Source organism: Chelonia mydas, chromosome 3, assembly GCF_015237465.2.
Source record: "Chelonia mydas isolate rCheMyd1 chromosome 3, rCheMyd1.pri.v2, whole genome shotgun sequence".
NCBI lineage: Eukaryota > Metazoa > Chordata > Testudines > Cheloniidae > Chelonia > Chelonia mydas.
Window position 1 is genome coordinate 121,025,984 of NC_057851.1, and position 18,500 is coordinate 121,044,483.

The 18,500-nt window shown below is 42.7% G+C and overlaps 1 protein-coding gene across 2 annotated transcripts in view; it reads right to left on the minus strand.

Annotated features, from left to right (window-relative positions):
* Window positions 1-651: 651 nt before the first annotated feature.
* The window catches only part of C3H6orf118 (chromosome 3 C6orf118 homolog), a 44,304-nt gene continuing 26,455 nt past the window's right edge, over window positions 652-18,500 (minus strand). Inside the window, exon 10 of one of the 2 annotated variants that reach the window (XM_007071085.3) lies at window positions 652-4,850. In XM_007071085.3, the coding sequence (XP_007071147.2) occupies window positions 4,766-4,850 (85 nt within the window). In that variant the 3' untranslated portion in view covers window positions 652-4,765. The remainder of the gene's footprint in view (window positions 4,851-18,500) is intronic. The other variant, XM_043543190.1, reaches the window with a different exon arrangement.

An 18,500-nucleotide genomic window follows, 5' to 3' on the forward strand; every position in this document is an offset into this window, starting at 1 on the left:
AAGAAGCATTGCCGCTGAAATGCCACTGAGAAACGGCAATGTTTCTCAGCAGCATTTCAGCGGGCGGTGCCCTGCGGGCACACACAACTGCCCCAGCGGGCACCATTGCGCCCGCAGGCACTGCATTGGGGACCCCTGAACTAGAGGATATATTCTGAGAAGAAAAATAAAATGACTGAGGGACTGGGAAGATTGATTCATAAGAAGAGATTAAAGGCCTCATCCAGAGTCCATGGACATCAATGGAAGCATCCCCAATAAGGACCACAAAAGAATGAGGACATTCCTTGGTAGCATCTTGCGCTGACTATGTATACAAATGTTAACAAAAAGTGAAGATAAAGATTAAATGTGTCCATAAATGCCAGGTTAAGTGACAGCTTCTCTTATAAATGAGATGCTGTCTAGCATTTTGATTATTAAAAACAAAAGAAAAGAAAACAACTACTTTGTTCACTAGACTAGAATTCCATGCCCATTTTGCCCCTGACTTGCTAGGTAACCTTGGGAAAGTCATTATTTAGTTTCTGTTTGTCCCAGTTTATCCATCTATAACATGGAAGTGTTGTGAAACTTAATTAATGTTTGTAAACTGCTTGGAGAGTCTCCGTTGAAAGGTGAGCACAAAACATTATTATACTTTCAACACCTTAGGAGCACCCATATTTTTTCATAAATGCATTAAAAGTAAATAAGGAATTACACGAAGAAAATTATTAATCTGCTGTAAGAGTTAGCAAGTTCAAAATGCATATTCTAGTTCATAGAATACCTATGTACACAGATACAAGAATGCACATCAGACTTTATGTACTGATTGTTTTTCTTTACTAACAAAAATGAGATGATGAACATTTTCCCTACATTCAGCTATAAATTTCTGCAGGAGCAGAGCTCCTACTACCTTTTTTCAAGTTATTTTGTAGTGATAGATGCGTGCAAAAATACAGAAAGAATGAAGTATGGAAGAAAGGTGGTCCTGTAATTAAGGCACGAGACTGGGCCTCAGAAGATCTGTGTTTAATTCCTTGCTCTGCCAGAGACTTCCTGTGTGACCTTGGGCAAATTAACTAATCTCTCCCAGTTCCCATCCGTAAAATGGAACATAGGAATTGCCACATTGGATCAGCCTCATGATTCAGCTGGTCTCCTGTCTCCAACTGCAGCTGGTACCAGACGTTTCAGAGGAAGGTGAAATTAACCCCACAGTAAGTAGCTGTGGGATAGTTTACCCAATATTAAGTTCCGATTCTAATCCCTAAGAGTTAAAAACTGGTTTAAACCCTGAAGCATGAGGTTTTGTATCCCTTCCAAAACTGATTTTTTTTTTAGCATTCACAGTTATAAAAACTGGATATTCTTGTAATCCATATAAACATTCAATATCTCTGAATCTTGCTCACTTCTTGGCCTCAATGACATCCGGTGAAAATGAGTTCCAGGGTCTAAATGTTGAATGGAAAAATATTACATGGGGATAACAATACTTCTTTTCTCCCTCCTTTGCTCTTCTTGTCTATTTTAATTGCAAACTTTTCAAGGTAGGAAATATCTTTTACCATGTGTATATACAGTGTGTAGCACAAAGTCTTGATCAAGGTGATGCAAATATATAAAAGTTTTGATACTTCTAATTGTAAGGGCAAAGACCCAAGATTCCCCTCAGACTATGAAGAAAATAACTGTAATGCTCTAGTCTCCGTTACATCAGTGACTCAACAAAATAATTATTAATATACTGGAACGATATGCTACAACTGAACAGTAGAAGCTGAAGAACAGAAAATGCTTGTTTCATATGTAGTCACGCAGCACTAACTATTTCAACAAGAAGATTAGTCATCAGAAAATATCAGCCAGCCAGGCAGGCAGCAATTCAGAGCCTGCCATATTTTTCTAAAAATGGAAAACAATTAAAATCATAATGATTTTGCTTTACTAGAAATATTGGGGCCTTCCTAAACTTGGCACTACACTACGGTATAATGTCCCTTTGACTGTTTCTCCTCAAACTTATCAACACCGGTGGTTTTCAACCTGTGGTCCGCAAACCAACTGGGGTCTGCAAAAGGTTGTCATTACATAGAACAGTGGTTTTCAACCTGTGGTCTGCGGACCCCTGAAGGGCTATATCTAAGATTTCCAAAGGGGTCTGCACCTTCATTCAAAAATTTTTAGGGGGTTGTAAATGATTTTTTTTAAAAAAAACATTGCTCTACACAGTTAAGTGTACATGTGTAGTCACTAAAGATGCCAAGTGAGCTCCATGGAAAATGTTACATTAAATGTGAAATATTGCGGTGCCACGCCTGGCCCACCTTTATCACATTTTACTAATGCAGTGATTTAGTGAAATAAAGTTTAAAAACAAATCACTGATGAAAAATAATTTAAATAGCCTTTCATGCCTGCCAAGTTAAAGATGGGTTTGAACTAAACCCCATGATCCAAATATCCTTGAATTATGGTAGAGTGCAGTTATCCATCTAAACTTTGTTCTTGGGCCTGAGTCAAAGATTGACCTGTAAAAAAAGAAGGTAGATGTACTCTTCCAAGCTCTACTCATTGCAGATGCCAAAAGGAGAGGCTGCACTCAGCAGATTGTGCATATTGTGTCAGGGTCAGGCCAGATGGCTACAAGAGAGTGGTCGAAGGTAGATACATTAGTTCCAGGTTAAGCAGGTCCCTTTTCCCTGGGTAAGGTAACAGGGACTATTCCAGAACACTCAGGAACTTTCTAGAACTAATTAAGGCAGGCAGGCTAATTAGGACACCTGTAGCCAATTGGGACGCTGCTAGAATTAATTAAGGCTAATCAGGACACCTGGTTTAAAAAGGCTCTCACTCCAGTTAGTGAGGGGTGCGTAAGGAGCTGGGAGTGAGAGGATGTGCTACTGGAGGACTGAGGAGTACAGGCGTTAACAGACATCAGGAGGAAGGTCCTGTGGTGAGGACAAAGAAGGTGTTGGGAGGAGGCCATGGGGAAGTAGCCCAGGGAGTTGTAGCTGTTGCACAGCTGTTCCAGAAGGCACTCTACACAGCTGCAGTCCACAGGGCCCTGGGCTGGAACCCAGGATAGAGGGTGGGCCCGGGTTGCCCCCAAACCTCCCAACTCCTGATCCAACACAGAAGGTTCCACTGGAGGGGAAGTTCTCTAGGCTGTTCGCCGACCCACATGGTGGATCAGCAGAGACTGTGGGGATTGTTCTTACTCTTTTTTCCCCATGCTGGCCAGTGATGAGGTTATCTGAGTGAACGGCAGATTTGAGCCACGAAAGTGGCCAAACTGAGGGCTACTGTGAATCTCTGAGGCGAGCAAAATCCACCAATAAGCGTGGGACCCACCAAGTTAGAGGAGGAACTTTATCACAATATGTTCAAAGTTTGTTTGTACATGATCTCTGAGCCTCTTGAGTTTAGCTTCACCTTACTGGGGGATTCAAATATACCCAAAGGCTCTGCTAGCCTCCCTGGGCTTGGTTTTCTCTCAGGGTACTTCTGCACTGCACAAAGGTTTTAGCCTACCATCCATATAAAAAAAACCTGTGACCTAGCTTTAAGTTCAGGTTCTCTTACCCAGCTGGGGGTGCAGGTTAGACATCAGTGGCTAAAATCACTCAAGTTCTGACAGTCCTCCAGTTTATTTCCCAGACTGGACAATTGACAACTAACTGGGAAAGAATTTTAGAGCACCTCAGCAAAAAGAACTATGGGATACGCCCATAGACACACATTGGCAGACACAGTGGGGACACTCATGTCCAGGCTAAGCTTACCTGGCTGCTCAGACCCAGGGGCCAGTCAGGGGTTATTTACCTGTGCAATGTAGACATAGCCTGGGTGGAGTATGAATGTCCCCCTATGCTCCCTGGATTTTGGCTCCTTTTTGACTGGGGAAAATAATTAGTAGGGGTATTGTCCCCCTTGTTGCATGGCAAAAAAAGAGATGCTACTTGCAGTAGTCTGTGCAAATCTTCATAATATCAGTCTTCCTTCCTTCCTCTATTTTTTCTTACATGCTCTGATGAGCAATGAAATAATAAACAATGTTGACATTTAAAATATCATCACTGGCATCTGAATTAACACCTCTTTGAGATGAATGGAGCAATACACACTTCGGAGCTAGCTTTACAGGCACTCTGCAAATTCAGGCAGACACTGCTGCTTCACATATACTTGGTTTGTGTTTTCAAGGGTTTTATTGTAACTGTAACAGCTAGACATTTACTTTTCTAAAATGGAAGCTGAGATTCTGAAGAACAAGAAGGCTTCCGGGAGAGGTGCCAGTATGCCATACCACTGTATACTAGTCCAGATCAAGTCCTGTATGCAGTACTTGCAAGAAAGTGTTGCACACAGTGATATAAATAGATCTTATTTAGAAGCTGCAGCTTCCATTTACTTGAATAGCTGTTAGTTGTGAGTTCCATCCTAGGATTTTAATTAATAACCTCTGCCACTTGCATAATAAAGGTTCCGTCACGAAGCGAGGGCGGCTTCTATTCAAAGCTGCACGGAAAAGGCATAGTTACTTAAACAATTGCTATTACTAATGCAGGGCATTTTCTAGATAGTATATAGTAATCTCTTTCTATATATACAGACTACCAAACCATGATAATTTGTGTAAAAAATGGCATGCATTTCTATTTCTGAAGTTGCATTATTATCCTTAATTCTGAGACTCAGCATCAGTTTTTCATATTTGGATTTCATTTGCATGGTTTCAAGGTGTCAAGTATACCATCAAGGCATCTACAATTTATCTTCCTACATGTTCTTCTGAATTGTCTGACGATTCATTATCTTCAAGTGACAAGAATTTCTTCAGCAACTCCCACAACTTTCTAAAAACAAAAAGCACACAATCAATACACTAACTGCATAGAAAGCACAGGGTAAAAGTGTCACAGCAAACATCTGGAACAGAATAGCAACCCTTCCATGAACTCTTCCACTGTCAGCAATATAAAAGGAAAGAAAGGTTACTTACCTGTACAGTAACTGGAGTTCTTTGAGATGTGTGGTCCTATCTGTATTCCACTTAAGATGTGCATATGCTCCATGCGCTGAGATGGAAGATTTTTGCTAGCAGTGTCCGTTGGTCTGTGCTTGCACCCCTCTACTCCTCATGCTTTGAACTGAGCGAATAAGTGGCAGTGTGACCTCTCCAGTTACTTTTCTACTGTGAATGGCTGTAGGATAAGGCTCCACAGGAGAGGAGCAGGAGGATGGGTAGTGGAATACAAATAGGGACCACACATGTTGAAGAACTCCAATTACTGTAGAGATAAGGAGAGGTCACTTACCTTGTGCAGTAACTGGAGTTCTTCGAGATGTGCGGTCCCTATGGGTGCTCCACTTCAGGACATGCATGCACCCATGCACTCTTGATCAGAGATTTTCATCAGTGGTGTCTGTGAATCTGCGCCTATGCCCTGTACATCCTTGTGCTGCTCTGCAAGGATATACAGGGGGAAGTGGTCCTGCTACCACTCCAGTTCCTTCTCAACCACAAAGTCCAGAGAGAAAGAGATTTTGAGGCAGAAGTGAAAGAAGGTGGGGATGGAGCACTCATAGGGACAAAACTTCTTGAAGAACTCCAATTACTGTACAAGATATGTAACCTCTCCTCCTTCTTTGAGTTATTGTCCCTCTGGGTGCTCCATTTGATTCCCATGAAGTACCTCAATACTGAGGAGGCAGATTCCCTACAGACTGTAGAACAGCATCACCGAAAGTTGTGTTGGCTCTGAAAGCAAGTGTGAGAGAGTAGTGCTGGAAAAAGGTGTGCACTGAAGATCAGATAGCAAATAACTGAGATGGATGTTTTTAGTAGGGTCACAGAGGTTGACTGGATCCTGGTAGAATAAGAAATCATCCTGGGAGGGGGATGCACCCCCAAGACATTGTAACAGGTTAAGATGAACTCCAAAACCCATTTAGACAGTCTTTGAGTGGAGATCAGATCAGATTTGTTCTGTGATCGAGATGAAAAGTCTAGGGCAAGCCCTAAAGTGCTTAGTCCGGTCAAGGTAAAAAGCAAGAGCTCTTCTTACACCTAGTGTACGAAGGGTTGCTGCTTCTCTCACAGAGTGGGGCTTGGGATAAAACATGATGTATGTCCTGATGAATGGGGAATTCTGAAGAAATTTTAGGTATGAAATGAAGACAGGGATGTAATGTCCCCTTGTCACAATAGAATGCCATGCATGGTGGGTCATCCATAAGAGCTCCCAGCTCCCCAACCCTTCTAGCTGAGGCGATGGCTGTGAGGAATGAGGTCCTGAGGGACAGACGAAGGTGGGAACAACTGCCCAGATGCTCAAACAGTGGTTTACTCAGCTTATTAAGAATGAAATTGAGGTTCCATGGTGGAGTAGGTTCTTTGACAGGAGAAAAAAGGTTGAACAGGCCATTAGCAAACCTCATGGTGGTCAGGTGAGCAAAGACTGAAAAACCTTCAGTGAGGAGGTGAAAGGCTGTAAAAGCAGCCAGATGCACTTGGATTCAGCTCAGTGACAATCCTGTGGTTTTTAAATTCAGTAGGTAATTGAGAATATGTGATGCACAAGACTCAAGAGGAGGTGCAGACTGATGGCTGCACCAAACTTGAAAATGTTTCCACTTCTGTAGGAAGGTTTTCCTCATAGTGGATTTCCTGCTCTAGAGCAGTACTCTTTATACTTCTGCTGAGCAAGCCAGTTCTATGCCAGTGAGCCACGTGTAGCCAGGCCTTGAGGTAAAGCACTGAGAAGCTGGGCTGAGTGGTGAATCTCAACTGGTGGGTAAGGAGATCCAATGTTAGAGGAAGGTGGAGAGGTGGCTGTGGAGCCATGCAAATCAGCTCTGGGAACCATGACTGTCTTGGCACAACAGTGTTATTAGTCTATAATAGTAGGGATCTCAGCATCCTCTGGGGGTATCCCACAATGCTGGCACCAGGTAGAAAATCTTTTCCATGCTGTGTAAGATATATTTGAATGAATTGAGCAGAGGGTTGAATCTGTTTATGTGAATTTGCAGTTATAGTTTCTTAAGCAGTTGCTTATGTTGAATCTGTTGTTATATAGTCGTTACTATGTTTTTCTTCTCTCTCTGCAGTACAAGATGTAGTCAGCCATCATGGCTCAAACCATGTGTACATGAATGTGTTTCTAAATCAGGGACTCATGCTATATCTGCCATACAGAGCAACTGGCAATGAGGATTTCAAGAACATTCTATGCATCAAAGGAGCAAAACAATCTCTGACATTGCTTGCAGCCCCTGGGTGGGGAGAGGAGTCTCCTATAACTGTGACTACTCTGAAGTACTAAACTAACAGCAGCGAGGTCAAATAGAAGGCTGTACTGGAAATATGAAGGCCTTCAACACTGCCATTGAGGACTGGCTCACATATAGAGAAAGGCTGGAGCTGTAGTCTGAAGTAAATGCAGTTCCACCAGAAAAACATGTAGCAGCATTACTGTGTGTGATAAGAGGAAAAACGTAACAGTTTAATATGCAGTCTGATTGCCCCAGAGAAACCAGCAAGCAAAACCTTTAAAGAGATAATGCAAACCCTTCAAGAGCACTTGGCACCCAAGCCCCTCATTATAGCACAAAGATTCAGGTTTCATAAGAGAAATCAACTTGAAAGTGAATCTATTTCTGCCTTTGTGACAGAGTTTAAAAGGTTATCACAACCTAGTGCTTTTAAGGAGGGGCTTAACAAAGCCCTAAGTGGCAGATTTGTGTGTGGACTGCTTAATGAAAGCATACAGAAGAGGCTCTTAATTGAGGAAAATCTTATCTTTAAACATGCAGTAGAAATTGGAGTAAGGCTGAAAACTGCAGCAAGGGATGCAACAGAATTGCATACCGCAGCTAAAACGGAAGTGGGAATGAATAAACTATCTGAAACCCAAGGCAAGATCTGGTCCACTCAGCAGACAGACACGTTATTAGTGCAGAAAAGGGTTTCACACTCCTGATTGCTGATTCAAAGATGCATATTGCAGAAGCTGTAATAAAAAAGATCCTATCCAAGCTGTTTGTCACACTAAGATTAATATGGAAGAGACCAAAGATGCGAATTGAAATGGACTATTAGTGTATAGTCTGTAGACAGAGGAAATAGTGACACAGAGCATGAGAGTGGAGTAGCCAGCCTGGATATATATAGTCTGATTAAAAATGACAAGTCAGCAATCTGGTTGACATCCTGGGTGGTGGGAAAAGTGCTCAAACAGGTGCTGCAGTGTCTGTTATCTCACGTCTGGAATATGGAAACTTTTAAAAATACCAAACTGAAGGGGACATTAATGTTGCTGAAAAGACAGTGCCAATTGGAGTGATGCAAGTGAGTGTGGAGTACAACAATAAGCGCTGTTTATCAGACTTATGTCATTGAGAAGTGGGGACTGGCTCTGTGAGGCCATGAATGGTTATACAATCATTACTCTGGATGGGAAATCTATAAAGATGCTGCAGTCACTTTCAGAAGACCTCATGAAAACAGTTGAACGACAGCTGGAAGGGATACTATGTCAGGCACTGGGAACCTGCAAGAAGGACATAGGAACTCTAAAACCCATAAAGGCTAAAATAATCCTAGCTGAGAAGTGCAGCCCAAATTTCACAGAGGTCGACCTGTCCCTTACAGCAATGGAACACCTTTTTTCATTTGTGGACCCCTAAAAAGTTTCAGATGGAGGTCAGAACCCCTTTGGAAATCTTAGACATAGTCTGCGGACCCCCAGGGGTCCATGGACCACAGATTGAAAACCACTGTTCTATGGTAACGGCAACTTTTCACAGACCCCTTAGACAGTCTGCAGACCCCCAGGGGGTCACAGACCACTGGTTGAAAACCACTGCCTTACAGTATTCTACTCCTATTGTCCCAAGTGTTAAACTTGATGCAGAAAGGGTATGTGGAGATTTTAAGGTCACCATAAACCCTGTACTGACTTGAAAAATGCCCCCTTCCTTGAATTGAGGACATTTTTGCTACACTGGCAGGGGCAATGATTCAGCAAAATGGGTTTGTCACAGGCCTACCTACGAATGGAATTGAAGGAGAGTCTAAGGCAAACCTCACAATCAAAAGGGTATGTATCAGTACCACAGACTAGTGTTTGGTATTGCTTCAGCTCCTGCTCTGTGGCAATGGACCAGGTTTTGCAAGGTATTCTCAGAACAGAGTGTTATTTGGATGACATTATTGTGACTGGTGGAAGTGAAGAACATCATCTGGAAACCCTGAAAAGCATATTAAAACATCTTGAAGAATATGGGTTATGAGCCAATCACATAAAATGTGAATATTTCAAGGGCTCGATAGCTTACTGTGAGCCCATTATTGATGCATAAGGCCTACATAAATCTCAGGAGACGATTAAAGCAGTTCTGAAAGCTCCACTGCCAAAGGATGTGTCACAACTTAGATCATTTCTCGGATTTATCAATGACTATAGCCAGTCTGTACCAAGTATAGCACTGTATTGCATCCGCTTAATTGTTTACTGCAGACTGGTCAAAAGTGGGTATGGTCATGTGAGTGTCAAAAAGCTTTCCTGGAAGCAAAGCAGTAGGTCCTTGAGAAAGTGTGCGTACACACCTTAACCCATCCTTGCCTATCAAGTTACCATGTGAAGCTTCATCCCATGGAACTGGGGTGGTTATATTGCACTCCATGCCAGGTGGCAGTGAGAGAGCCATAGCATTTGTCTTAAATCTCTCACAGCAGCAGAACATAACTATGCACAACTAGACAAGGAGGATTTAAGTTTGGAATGGGGTGTGAAGAAATTCAACCAGTATCTATATGGGAGGAAATTCACCCTTGTCACCAACCACTGACCATTAATAGCAATCCTTCATCCAAGGAATGGAGCTTCTGTGACAACAGCAGCATGAATGCAGTGCTGGGCTCTCTCCTGGTTACATCTGTGACATCAAATTCAAAAGAAAAGATGTGCACACAAATATAGATGGGCTCCCCCGCCTGCCCGTGCTAGTTGAAGGGCGGCCTGTAATAGAGACAGGAGCTATCAAATCTGTCAATTTGTTTCAGATCAAGTGCTCCTGAGTGTCTCGTAGTTTGATTGAGCAAGAAACCAAGAGGGATCCCACACTAGCTCAGGTTTATGAAGCCAGCTTTGAAGAGCTGGAAATATACTGACTGCCCTAAGCTGGCACCTTTTTACACATGCAAAGGTGAGCTTACCATACATCAAGGGTATGCCACGTGGGGAATTTGTGTTATTATACCTAGTAAACTGGGCACAAGAGTATTAGATGAGATTCATTTAGGTCTCTTAGGGGTAGCAAAAATGATGGCACTTGCGAGTTTTGTATGGTGGCCAGGCATTGACCAAGAAATAGAGCAGCTTGCTAAAGAATGTTTAGGATGCCAACAGGTACAGCGCATGCCTAAACCAGCACCATTACACCCTTGGGAATGGCCATCTACTTCCTGATAATGTCTGCATTTTGATTTTGCCAGACCATTTTTGGGTATGATGTATCTAGTAGTTGTAGCTGCCCATTCCAAATGGCTGGAAGTTTTTTGCATGAAAACCACCACAGCTGCACAGACAGTATAGAACGTCAACGTTTGTTTGCAAGAACTGGACCACCAGAATAAGTTGAGAGTGAAGGGGGTCCTCTGTTTCGTTCAGAAGATTTTCAGCAGTTCATAAAGAAAAATGTTATTAGATATATTACCTCTGCACCTTACCATCCAGCCATAAATGGCTTTGTTTAAAGGTTTATATAATTCTGCAATTCTTGGCAGATGAGAAGGGGTCACTACGCAAAAGCTGGTACATTTTTTGCTAGCATATCAAAATGCAACACATGCCAATGCTGTTTGTGAGCCAAAATCTCAGGTCACACTTGGGCTTATTAAAGTCAGATATAAGCCAGAAATAATAAGTCAAGTGAAAATGAGAGGGACCAGGGCACCTCATCAGCTACAAGTGGGTCAGACAGTACTGGTGCATGATTACTGGGGACCCAGTACACGGCTTTCATCAATTGTTAGTGCACAAATGAGTCCTTTGTCCTATACAGTACAAGTGGCACCAAATATGTTTTGCAAACGGCACACTGACCAATTGCGAGATTTGTTGGTGACTCCATGTCTGACAAAAAAAGCAACAGTTAGGGAGACGCTATTTGTGCCCCAGCTTGATGCAACAACCAATAACATTATACAGAAAGCAGCTGTGCTGAACAACCGGCATCATCTGAGGGAACACATGAGTCAGACATTGCTGCAGACACCCCACTTCCTCAGGGGAGTGTTCAAAATGTTGGCAGACACTATCCAGAAAGAAAACACTCGCCACCTGAAAGATCTGATTTGTAATTGGACCTTGGGTTGTTCTGCTACAAGTATGTCTGACAGCGTTGTGCCCATTATATTTCTGGGGAGAAGACAGATGTGATATATTTGAATGTATCAAGCAGATTTTGAATCTGTTTATGTGAATTTTGCAGTTATACTTTCTTAAGCAGTTGCTTATGTTGACTCTGTTGTTAGATAGTGGTTACGAAGTTTTTCTTCTCTCTCTGCAATACAAAAGTCAGCCAGCCATCATGGCTTCAGCCATGTGTACGTTTCTGTGTTTCTAATCAGGGATTTGTGCTACATCCACCGTACCCAACACTGTTAGATGGAGGGATGCAGGGTTGGTGTATTTGCTTCTGTCTGAATCAACAGGTCTGGGAAAAGCCAAATATGGATGCACAAGGACATCCTGAGAATGCTTGGACACCAGAACTATCGGGGCCATTGGGGAGCAATCAGGATCGCTGACATTTCATCTTCTTTGATCTTCTTCAGAACTTGAGGTAAGAGAAGGATCAGAGGAAACATGTACATCCTCTGTCCTGACCATCAAACTAGATGTGTGTGCCCTCTGGAGTTGTGGCCTGGAGCAGGAGGTCAGGCATTTCTTGTTCTGTTGAGATGCAAACAGATCCCAAGATGGGAATGCCCACCGTAGACAAATGCTCCTCACCACTAAGTCAGATAATTCCCACTCCTGGTCCTTAGAGAAACATCTGCTAAGGACCTCTGCTATAATGTGTTGTGCACCCGTGGAAGGTGCGCTGCTGAACAAGTGATCGGGTAGCAAATGCACCAGTCTGAGATTGCACAGAAGCAGTAAAAGAGGGATGGACCTTGTTCCCCCTTGTTTCTTGCCATGGTCTTCATTATTGATGACTTCTTCTCACTCTGTGTTGCTACTGACAGCGTAGAAGATGTCTTCTGCCTTTTTCCCTTTGCCAGTGTTGTGGATGGTCCTACTTTTTCAGTTAGAAAGCTGTTTTCAGGGTGCTGTTGCCTTTTGGTGCCAGGAAACCAGTACCATGTTCCTTGCGAGCTCCTGAAGCTCTCATACTGGGGTGCAGTGTCTCACCTGACGTAGCGGATGTCAGAGATGAGGATCTCTTCTTGGATGTGGACATGCACAGGCTGCAGGAGGAGCTGAAAAGGGAAGCAGAGAGTAGCTCACCTGCAGCAGCCAGTGAAAGTGAGCAGACCTGCACTCTGAAGCTCTGCAAAAGGAGAATTGTGGGAGGCCCAGCTGCCAGGGCCCCTGACACATCTTTTCCTGCTAAGAGAAAAGGACTCTGGACATTTGCAAGGTCAGAGACATCTTCTTTGGCTTATTTTCTTTACCGGTTTTCTCTTGGAGACTGTTAGGAAGTGATCCAGGGAGACAGTTGCATAGCACTCCAGAGTGCAGGACTCAGCTGCCTGCCTCTGGGCCCTGAATCAGAACCTCATGCAGAGGGTGGGACCAAGTTCCCCTACCCATACACCCTGCTCCTGATAGGGCTGGAGGAAAAAAGCCTATGTCTGACACCAGAGACTTACTAGGAAGACCTCCATATCCCAGAGAGTCCTGACTCAGGGACTTTGGCCAGGTGAAGCCTGATGCCCCCAGCTGCGCTGCAGAACTATACTTCGTGGCACTCTTCACATACCCCGGAAGGGGTGGATGCAACTTGTGGCCCACTCAGAGGGCCAGTCACAGAACATGCCTGTCACCCTCCTCTGACCACTAGGTGGTGCCCTGTGGGGCGCAGACCGCTTCACAAGGGGGTTCTAATGAATCAGGCAATAGAGGCATGAGTTGTGATCATCGCTGATTGGAAAAGCCCAGGGGAGCAAGCCATGCACTTTTTAAATCCAGGGATCCTGGACATACTAGACAGCCCATACAAGGGGCTGTTCAGGTTGGGAGGGATCCCAAGCTCCCATGACTCCTAAGCTGCACTATCTAAAAACAGGTTTACAACTATTGGCAACTAACTACAGTTTAAAAGAAGCAGCTACCTAACGGTGCAGATACCAAAGAGGTTCTGTCTCAGGCCACTGTGGTGGAAAGGAACTGGAGAGGCAGTCAGTCCGCACTGCCACTTACACCCTCGGTTTGGAGTACGAGGAGGAGAAAGCACAGGCGCAAAACCAATGGGCATTGCTAGCAAAAATCTACCAGTCTCAGGTGAATGGAGCACATGCGCTCCTGAAGTGGAATAGCCATAGGGACCATCACTCGAAGAACTAAGGCCTGGTCTACGCTGGGGGTGTGGTGGGGAGATCGATCTAAGTTACGCAACTTCAGCTACATGAATAATGTAGCTGAAGCTGACGTACTTAGATCTACTTACTGCGGTGTCTTCACTGCGGTAGGTTGACTGCTGGCACTCCCCCGTTGACTTCGCCCGCGCTTCTCACTCCGACGGAGTAACTGGAGTCGACGGGAGAGCGCTCAGCGGTTGATTTATCGCATCTTCACTAGACGCGATAAATCGACCCCCGCTGGATCAATCACTCCAGAGGTAAGTGTAGACATGCCTTAAGAGTTGGAGTCACCATTAGTTGTTATTGTTCGATTGCATAGTACTCCACCTCTCTCTCTCTCTCTCTCTCTCCCAACCCCCGCCACCCCGCTGGAGGCAACCGCTTTGGAAAGTTAAGCTTGGGCTGTTCCCTGCAAGTCTCGTACTGGGAGCACAGACCAAAGAGTGTAATTTATACAGCATGTATCTTTGGAGAATAATAAATCTGTGACAACAGATAATGGTTTACATTAATGGTCACAGATCTATACATCCTTTGTAATGTTAAATGCAGGCATCTTCACATCCTGCGTTTAGTTCTCTCACTGCAGCTACATGCTGCTTTCCTATGGAAAGAGGAGTAAACCGTGGATCAGGTGTTAATGATGCAAGGAGCAGCATTAACTTATACCATTAACTGCCCTATGTCGTACTAGGGATGACTTTGCGGGCAGAACAATAAATGCAATTTTTTTTGTAAATATTCACATGTTTAAACACATTCACTTCAACCATCTTTGTGACACATTTGTGGCCCTTTTCTGCAAATATTTGAGGGATCTAGAACTGTGAGAATAACTGGTTTTTCAGGTTGGTGTCCCAACTGAAAAAGTGTTTAAGAAAGAAAGTCAGATAGATTGTTTCAGGTCAAGTGACACAAGGGGGAGGTGGGAGGGCATTGAATTTTTAAGGGGGTTCTTTACCATTTTTAAATAAAAGTGAAGTACAATTAAAAACAAAATGTCATTTTGAATTGAAAAATAAAAAGGTTTTGATTTTTTTGCTAGTTTGTTGGGGGAGGGGTGGTTAATTGCCCCCAAACAATTCAGTGAATTTGACACAAATTTGCAAAATGTTTCAGTCTTCCTGAATCTGCATTTTTTTGGCAAAAGAAAGTTTCATCTGAAAAACTTCATCTAACTTTAGAGAAATCCAGTTTACTAGCATAAATAATTTCAGAAAGCTAATTCTGAAGGGAATTTTTACTCCTTGTGCTGCAAATCCATGCACGCTCATCCAGCCAGGGAAACAAACAATACAATGTGACTTAATCTGTCCAATTACAACTAAACAACAGAATTTGAGTTTAGAATATTTGCAACTAATCAGCCGAGGAAAGATACTGTAAAGCCATTTGTCAGATGGAAAATAAATCTGAGAAAATCACAGCCATCTTCCAGAAAGCTGAATAAATGTCTGCAAAAGATTTTCTCAGCTCTCATCACAGGCTGCATGTTTCACCCCTAATTCACTGAACAATCCCACAGCACCTTGGGGAAGCTGCTGCTGTAGAGATTAAATAATTAAATTGTTAATCTGTGCCTTGCCTGTAATTAAATTCCATATTAATAAAGTTATGTGCTTTAAGGGCAAAGGATGATAAAGTTCTGACATCAGACAATTAGATATTCTCCTTCAATTGTGCCTCCAGACAGGCTTTGATTCAGAAATCTCATGCTATTGCTAATGTTTTAGTTTTCCTGATCTATCCTGGATAGGAAGAGTAATGTCAGCTCCAGAATTGAGAATCATAATACTAGGAGGGCAGAATTTGGAGGTGTCTCATTTATAATATGCCTTATTATGCAAATATCCTGAGGCACTGTACATTTTTAAAGGGTTTATACTTGAGCTCTGCTGGAAGCAAAACTTAAGTTTTTATGTTACATTAAAAAACATTTAGTGAGGGCCCTTTCTTAAGTACCTCAGGGCTAATTACTTTTAATAATTAGCACCACAGAAATGAAACTAATTAACCTTGTATTCAAGTATATCTACTACTAATTTCCTTGATATTTTATTTCTAATAACCTCTTGGCTAAGCAAGCGCTGCATTTGAATGATTTTAAAACAATGCTACTGAATTTTTATTTTTTACAAAATAGTTCTCATTATTCTTTCAGATGCAGTGACATTCCATTTTCTTCCAAGTTTTCTTTGTCATATGCCATTGACTTTGGGTTGTGAGGTTCCACTCCTGCTCTCTGGGACATGCAGTTCTAATCTAAAATGTTGCTTTATCTCACAGAACCAAAGGAATATCAGAAACTAAAATCACATGCAGCCCTGTAATTCTGACCCTCCCTCTAACCAGATCTGAGTTGTCACAGTCCCTAGGCTAACCCACACCTCTGACTTCTCCAGATGTTCCCATTTTGTATCAGTCAGTGGGTCAGAGATTGACTCTATAGCCTGGTAGTCAGAGCACTCACCTGGCATATGGGAGACCCAATTCTGAGCTCCAAATCAGGCACAGCAGGGATTTGAAAACAGGTCCCCTATTCCCCCCACCCCCCCGATGAGTGCCCTAACAACAGGCTCTTGGCTGTAATGACATGGGAGCTCTTTTTCTCCCATAACCACCCCCCCACACACACACATACTTTCTCCCATGAGAAAGTACTGAGCAGGTTTAGGTGCCTGATTCCTGGAGTGGGTGCACAGGTGTGAATCCCAAGCAGAAATAGGCACCTCCTCCCAGCCCAGCATTAGGTCAAGGGCCGAGTTCAGGCCCCACCTCTCTCCTTTGCATTTTCTATTGGCCACCTCACTTAGCTTCCCCACTCACATGCTCTCTTCTATGAATCCCACTCTTAGGCACCGACTTTCTCCCCATGTATTGTATAGGGAGTCTGAGAGCCTAAATTGTGTTTGTTAATTCTATTGGGCAACAACTAATTCCCTTTGTGGATTTAGGCCTTTGTAACTTCTTATAGCCTTTTGACCTGTTAGTTCCCAGCTCTGGCAAAGCAGTCTTGCAGATCTGGGCTTGAAAGTAGGTCGTTGTCTGAGGTAATTATTTGTTGGGAGATTGCTTATCTAGATCCATTGTGTTGCTTTTCTGCCTGTTTTTCCAACAGTCTCCTATCAAGCTAGTTTAATACATTCACACAGGAAAGTCTAATAACCCAAAACACAGCAACTTCATTTTGCTGACCTGGTCACATAAGTATTTATAGCATTACTACAGATCAGTATTCTTAGATAATTACATAGCAGCTCTGTGTCTCCCCTATGAATTGTGAGCCATTTTGCAATGTGGCACTGGTCCTCCAAAAATAAAAACCACTGTGATACCACGGGCTGACAATCCACAACTAAGTAAAAGTGCATGAAGCAGATTCTGAAATCTTCTCTTAAGTTTAACACTGAACTGAAAAGCTTTTTACATGTCAAGATTTGAGATCACAGTTCTCTATTTGCCACAAGACTCCATTAAAATACCTAAAAGAGTGATGTGACTTTTCTACATTCCAATTATTGATTTAAAAGTTAGTGATTCTGTCAATGGCAGCAAATAAAACACAGACCCCATTTAAACTCAGCCCTTGGTAGGTAAGAAGAGAAGGAAACAGTGTTCCACTAATTGCATTATTATGCCATTTTAATCCGAGTCTACACATATAGATTCAGATTTGTACCATTAGTCACGTAACTGCATGTGTACATTTGGGAATTTTGCAGACCATGGCCCTGTATCTACAGACACCATTGTTGTCTGTGGGTACTGAATGTGAGACTTTCACCACCAAAAACATACACACCTCCCCCATCTGGGCTCAGGGAATAATGTCTGTAGCTATGGTTAAATAGCATAGTGTTAAAATACTATGGGGACAGATATTATAAGGAGATAGGCACTTAATGTCTCAGATCATTAAGTCAATGAGAAGCTTTTCTTTCAGTGTGCACTGGATCAGACCCCATACCAGTATATCACATGTGTCTAACTGGTATGTGAAAAAAAATCTGGCCCAAAAATTATCACTGAAATGGACTCTTAAAACTTTTTATGTATCTTTCAGTCTACTGTTAACTTCTTTCTGCTACAGAAGTTTGCAAGTTAGGTTTTCATAAAACTATATTGCAGACCTATAATACATACCCAAACCTGATGTTATACTACACTAATTTGAATACAGACAATTAACAGAGAGAGAGCAGTATGTGGTTAGCTGAAAACATCATCTGTAGACCTAATAAATGAAGTCTTGGGCTAAATCTTTGCACCTAATTGAAACCATAATAATAAATACTTTCTTTACTTACCTCTGAAATAAGCATAGATGTCAAAAGTGTAGTCTTTATAATGCAGACTTAGCTTCGTGCTGTCTGTTTTTTCTTTCAGCCCATCTTGATACTAACAAGATGTAATGTAGGAAGGTGGGGAGGATGCCTGAGAGGAGTGGTAATGGAGTGTACAGTCTTCTGCCCCTGGCAACCAATTCAGATCCAGCCCCGCTCAGTAGTGACCACTGTTCCCTCTAAGCTGAGCATGCGCGCACAGATCCTAAACCCCGCACACACGGCAAAACACCACACGCACAAAAATTTGCACAGAAGCACAATAATTTGCACAGAAGAAATTTTTTGCGCACACGGCCTGTCAAAAATTAGAGTGAACATTGGTAGTGACTAAAACTTTCTAACTCATTCCTTTGCAAAGCACTCTGAAATACCTTGAATGCAAACAGCACTACTTAAACCCAGAGAGCCACAGAAAATAAAGAAGCTGTGTGTGAAATAAGGTCTCAGTTCAGTTCCTATGGACATGAGTCCACATAATAAAAAACACTACCACACCTAGCACTGGACCGCAGCCTCAGAACAGAGGCCAAGGACTGGATGGGCATGGAGACTGTACTACTATC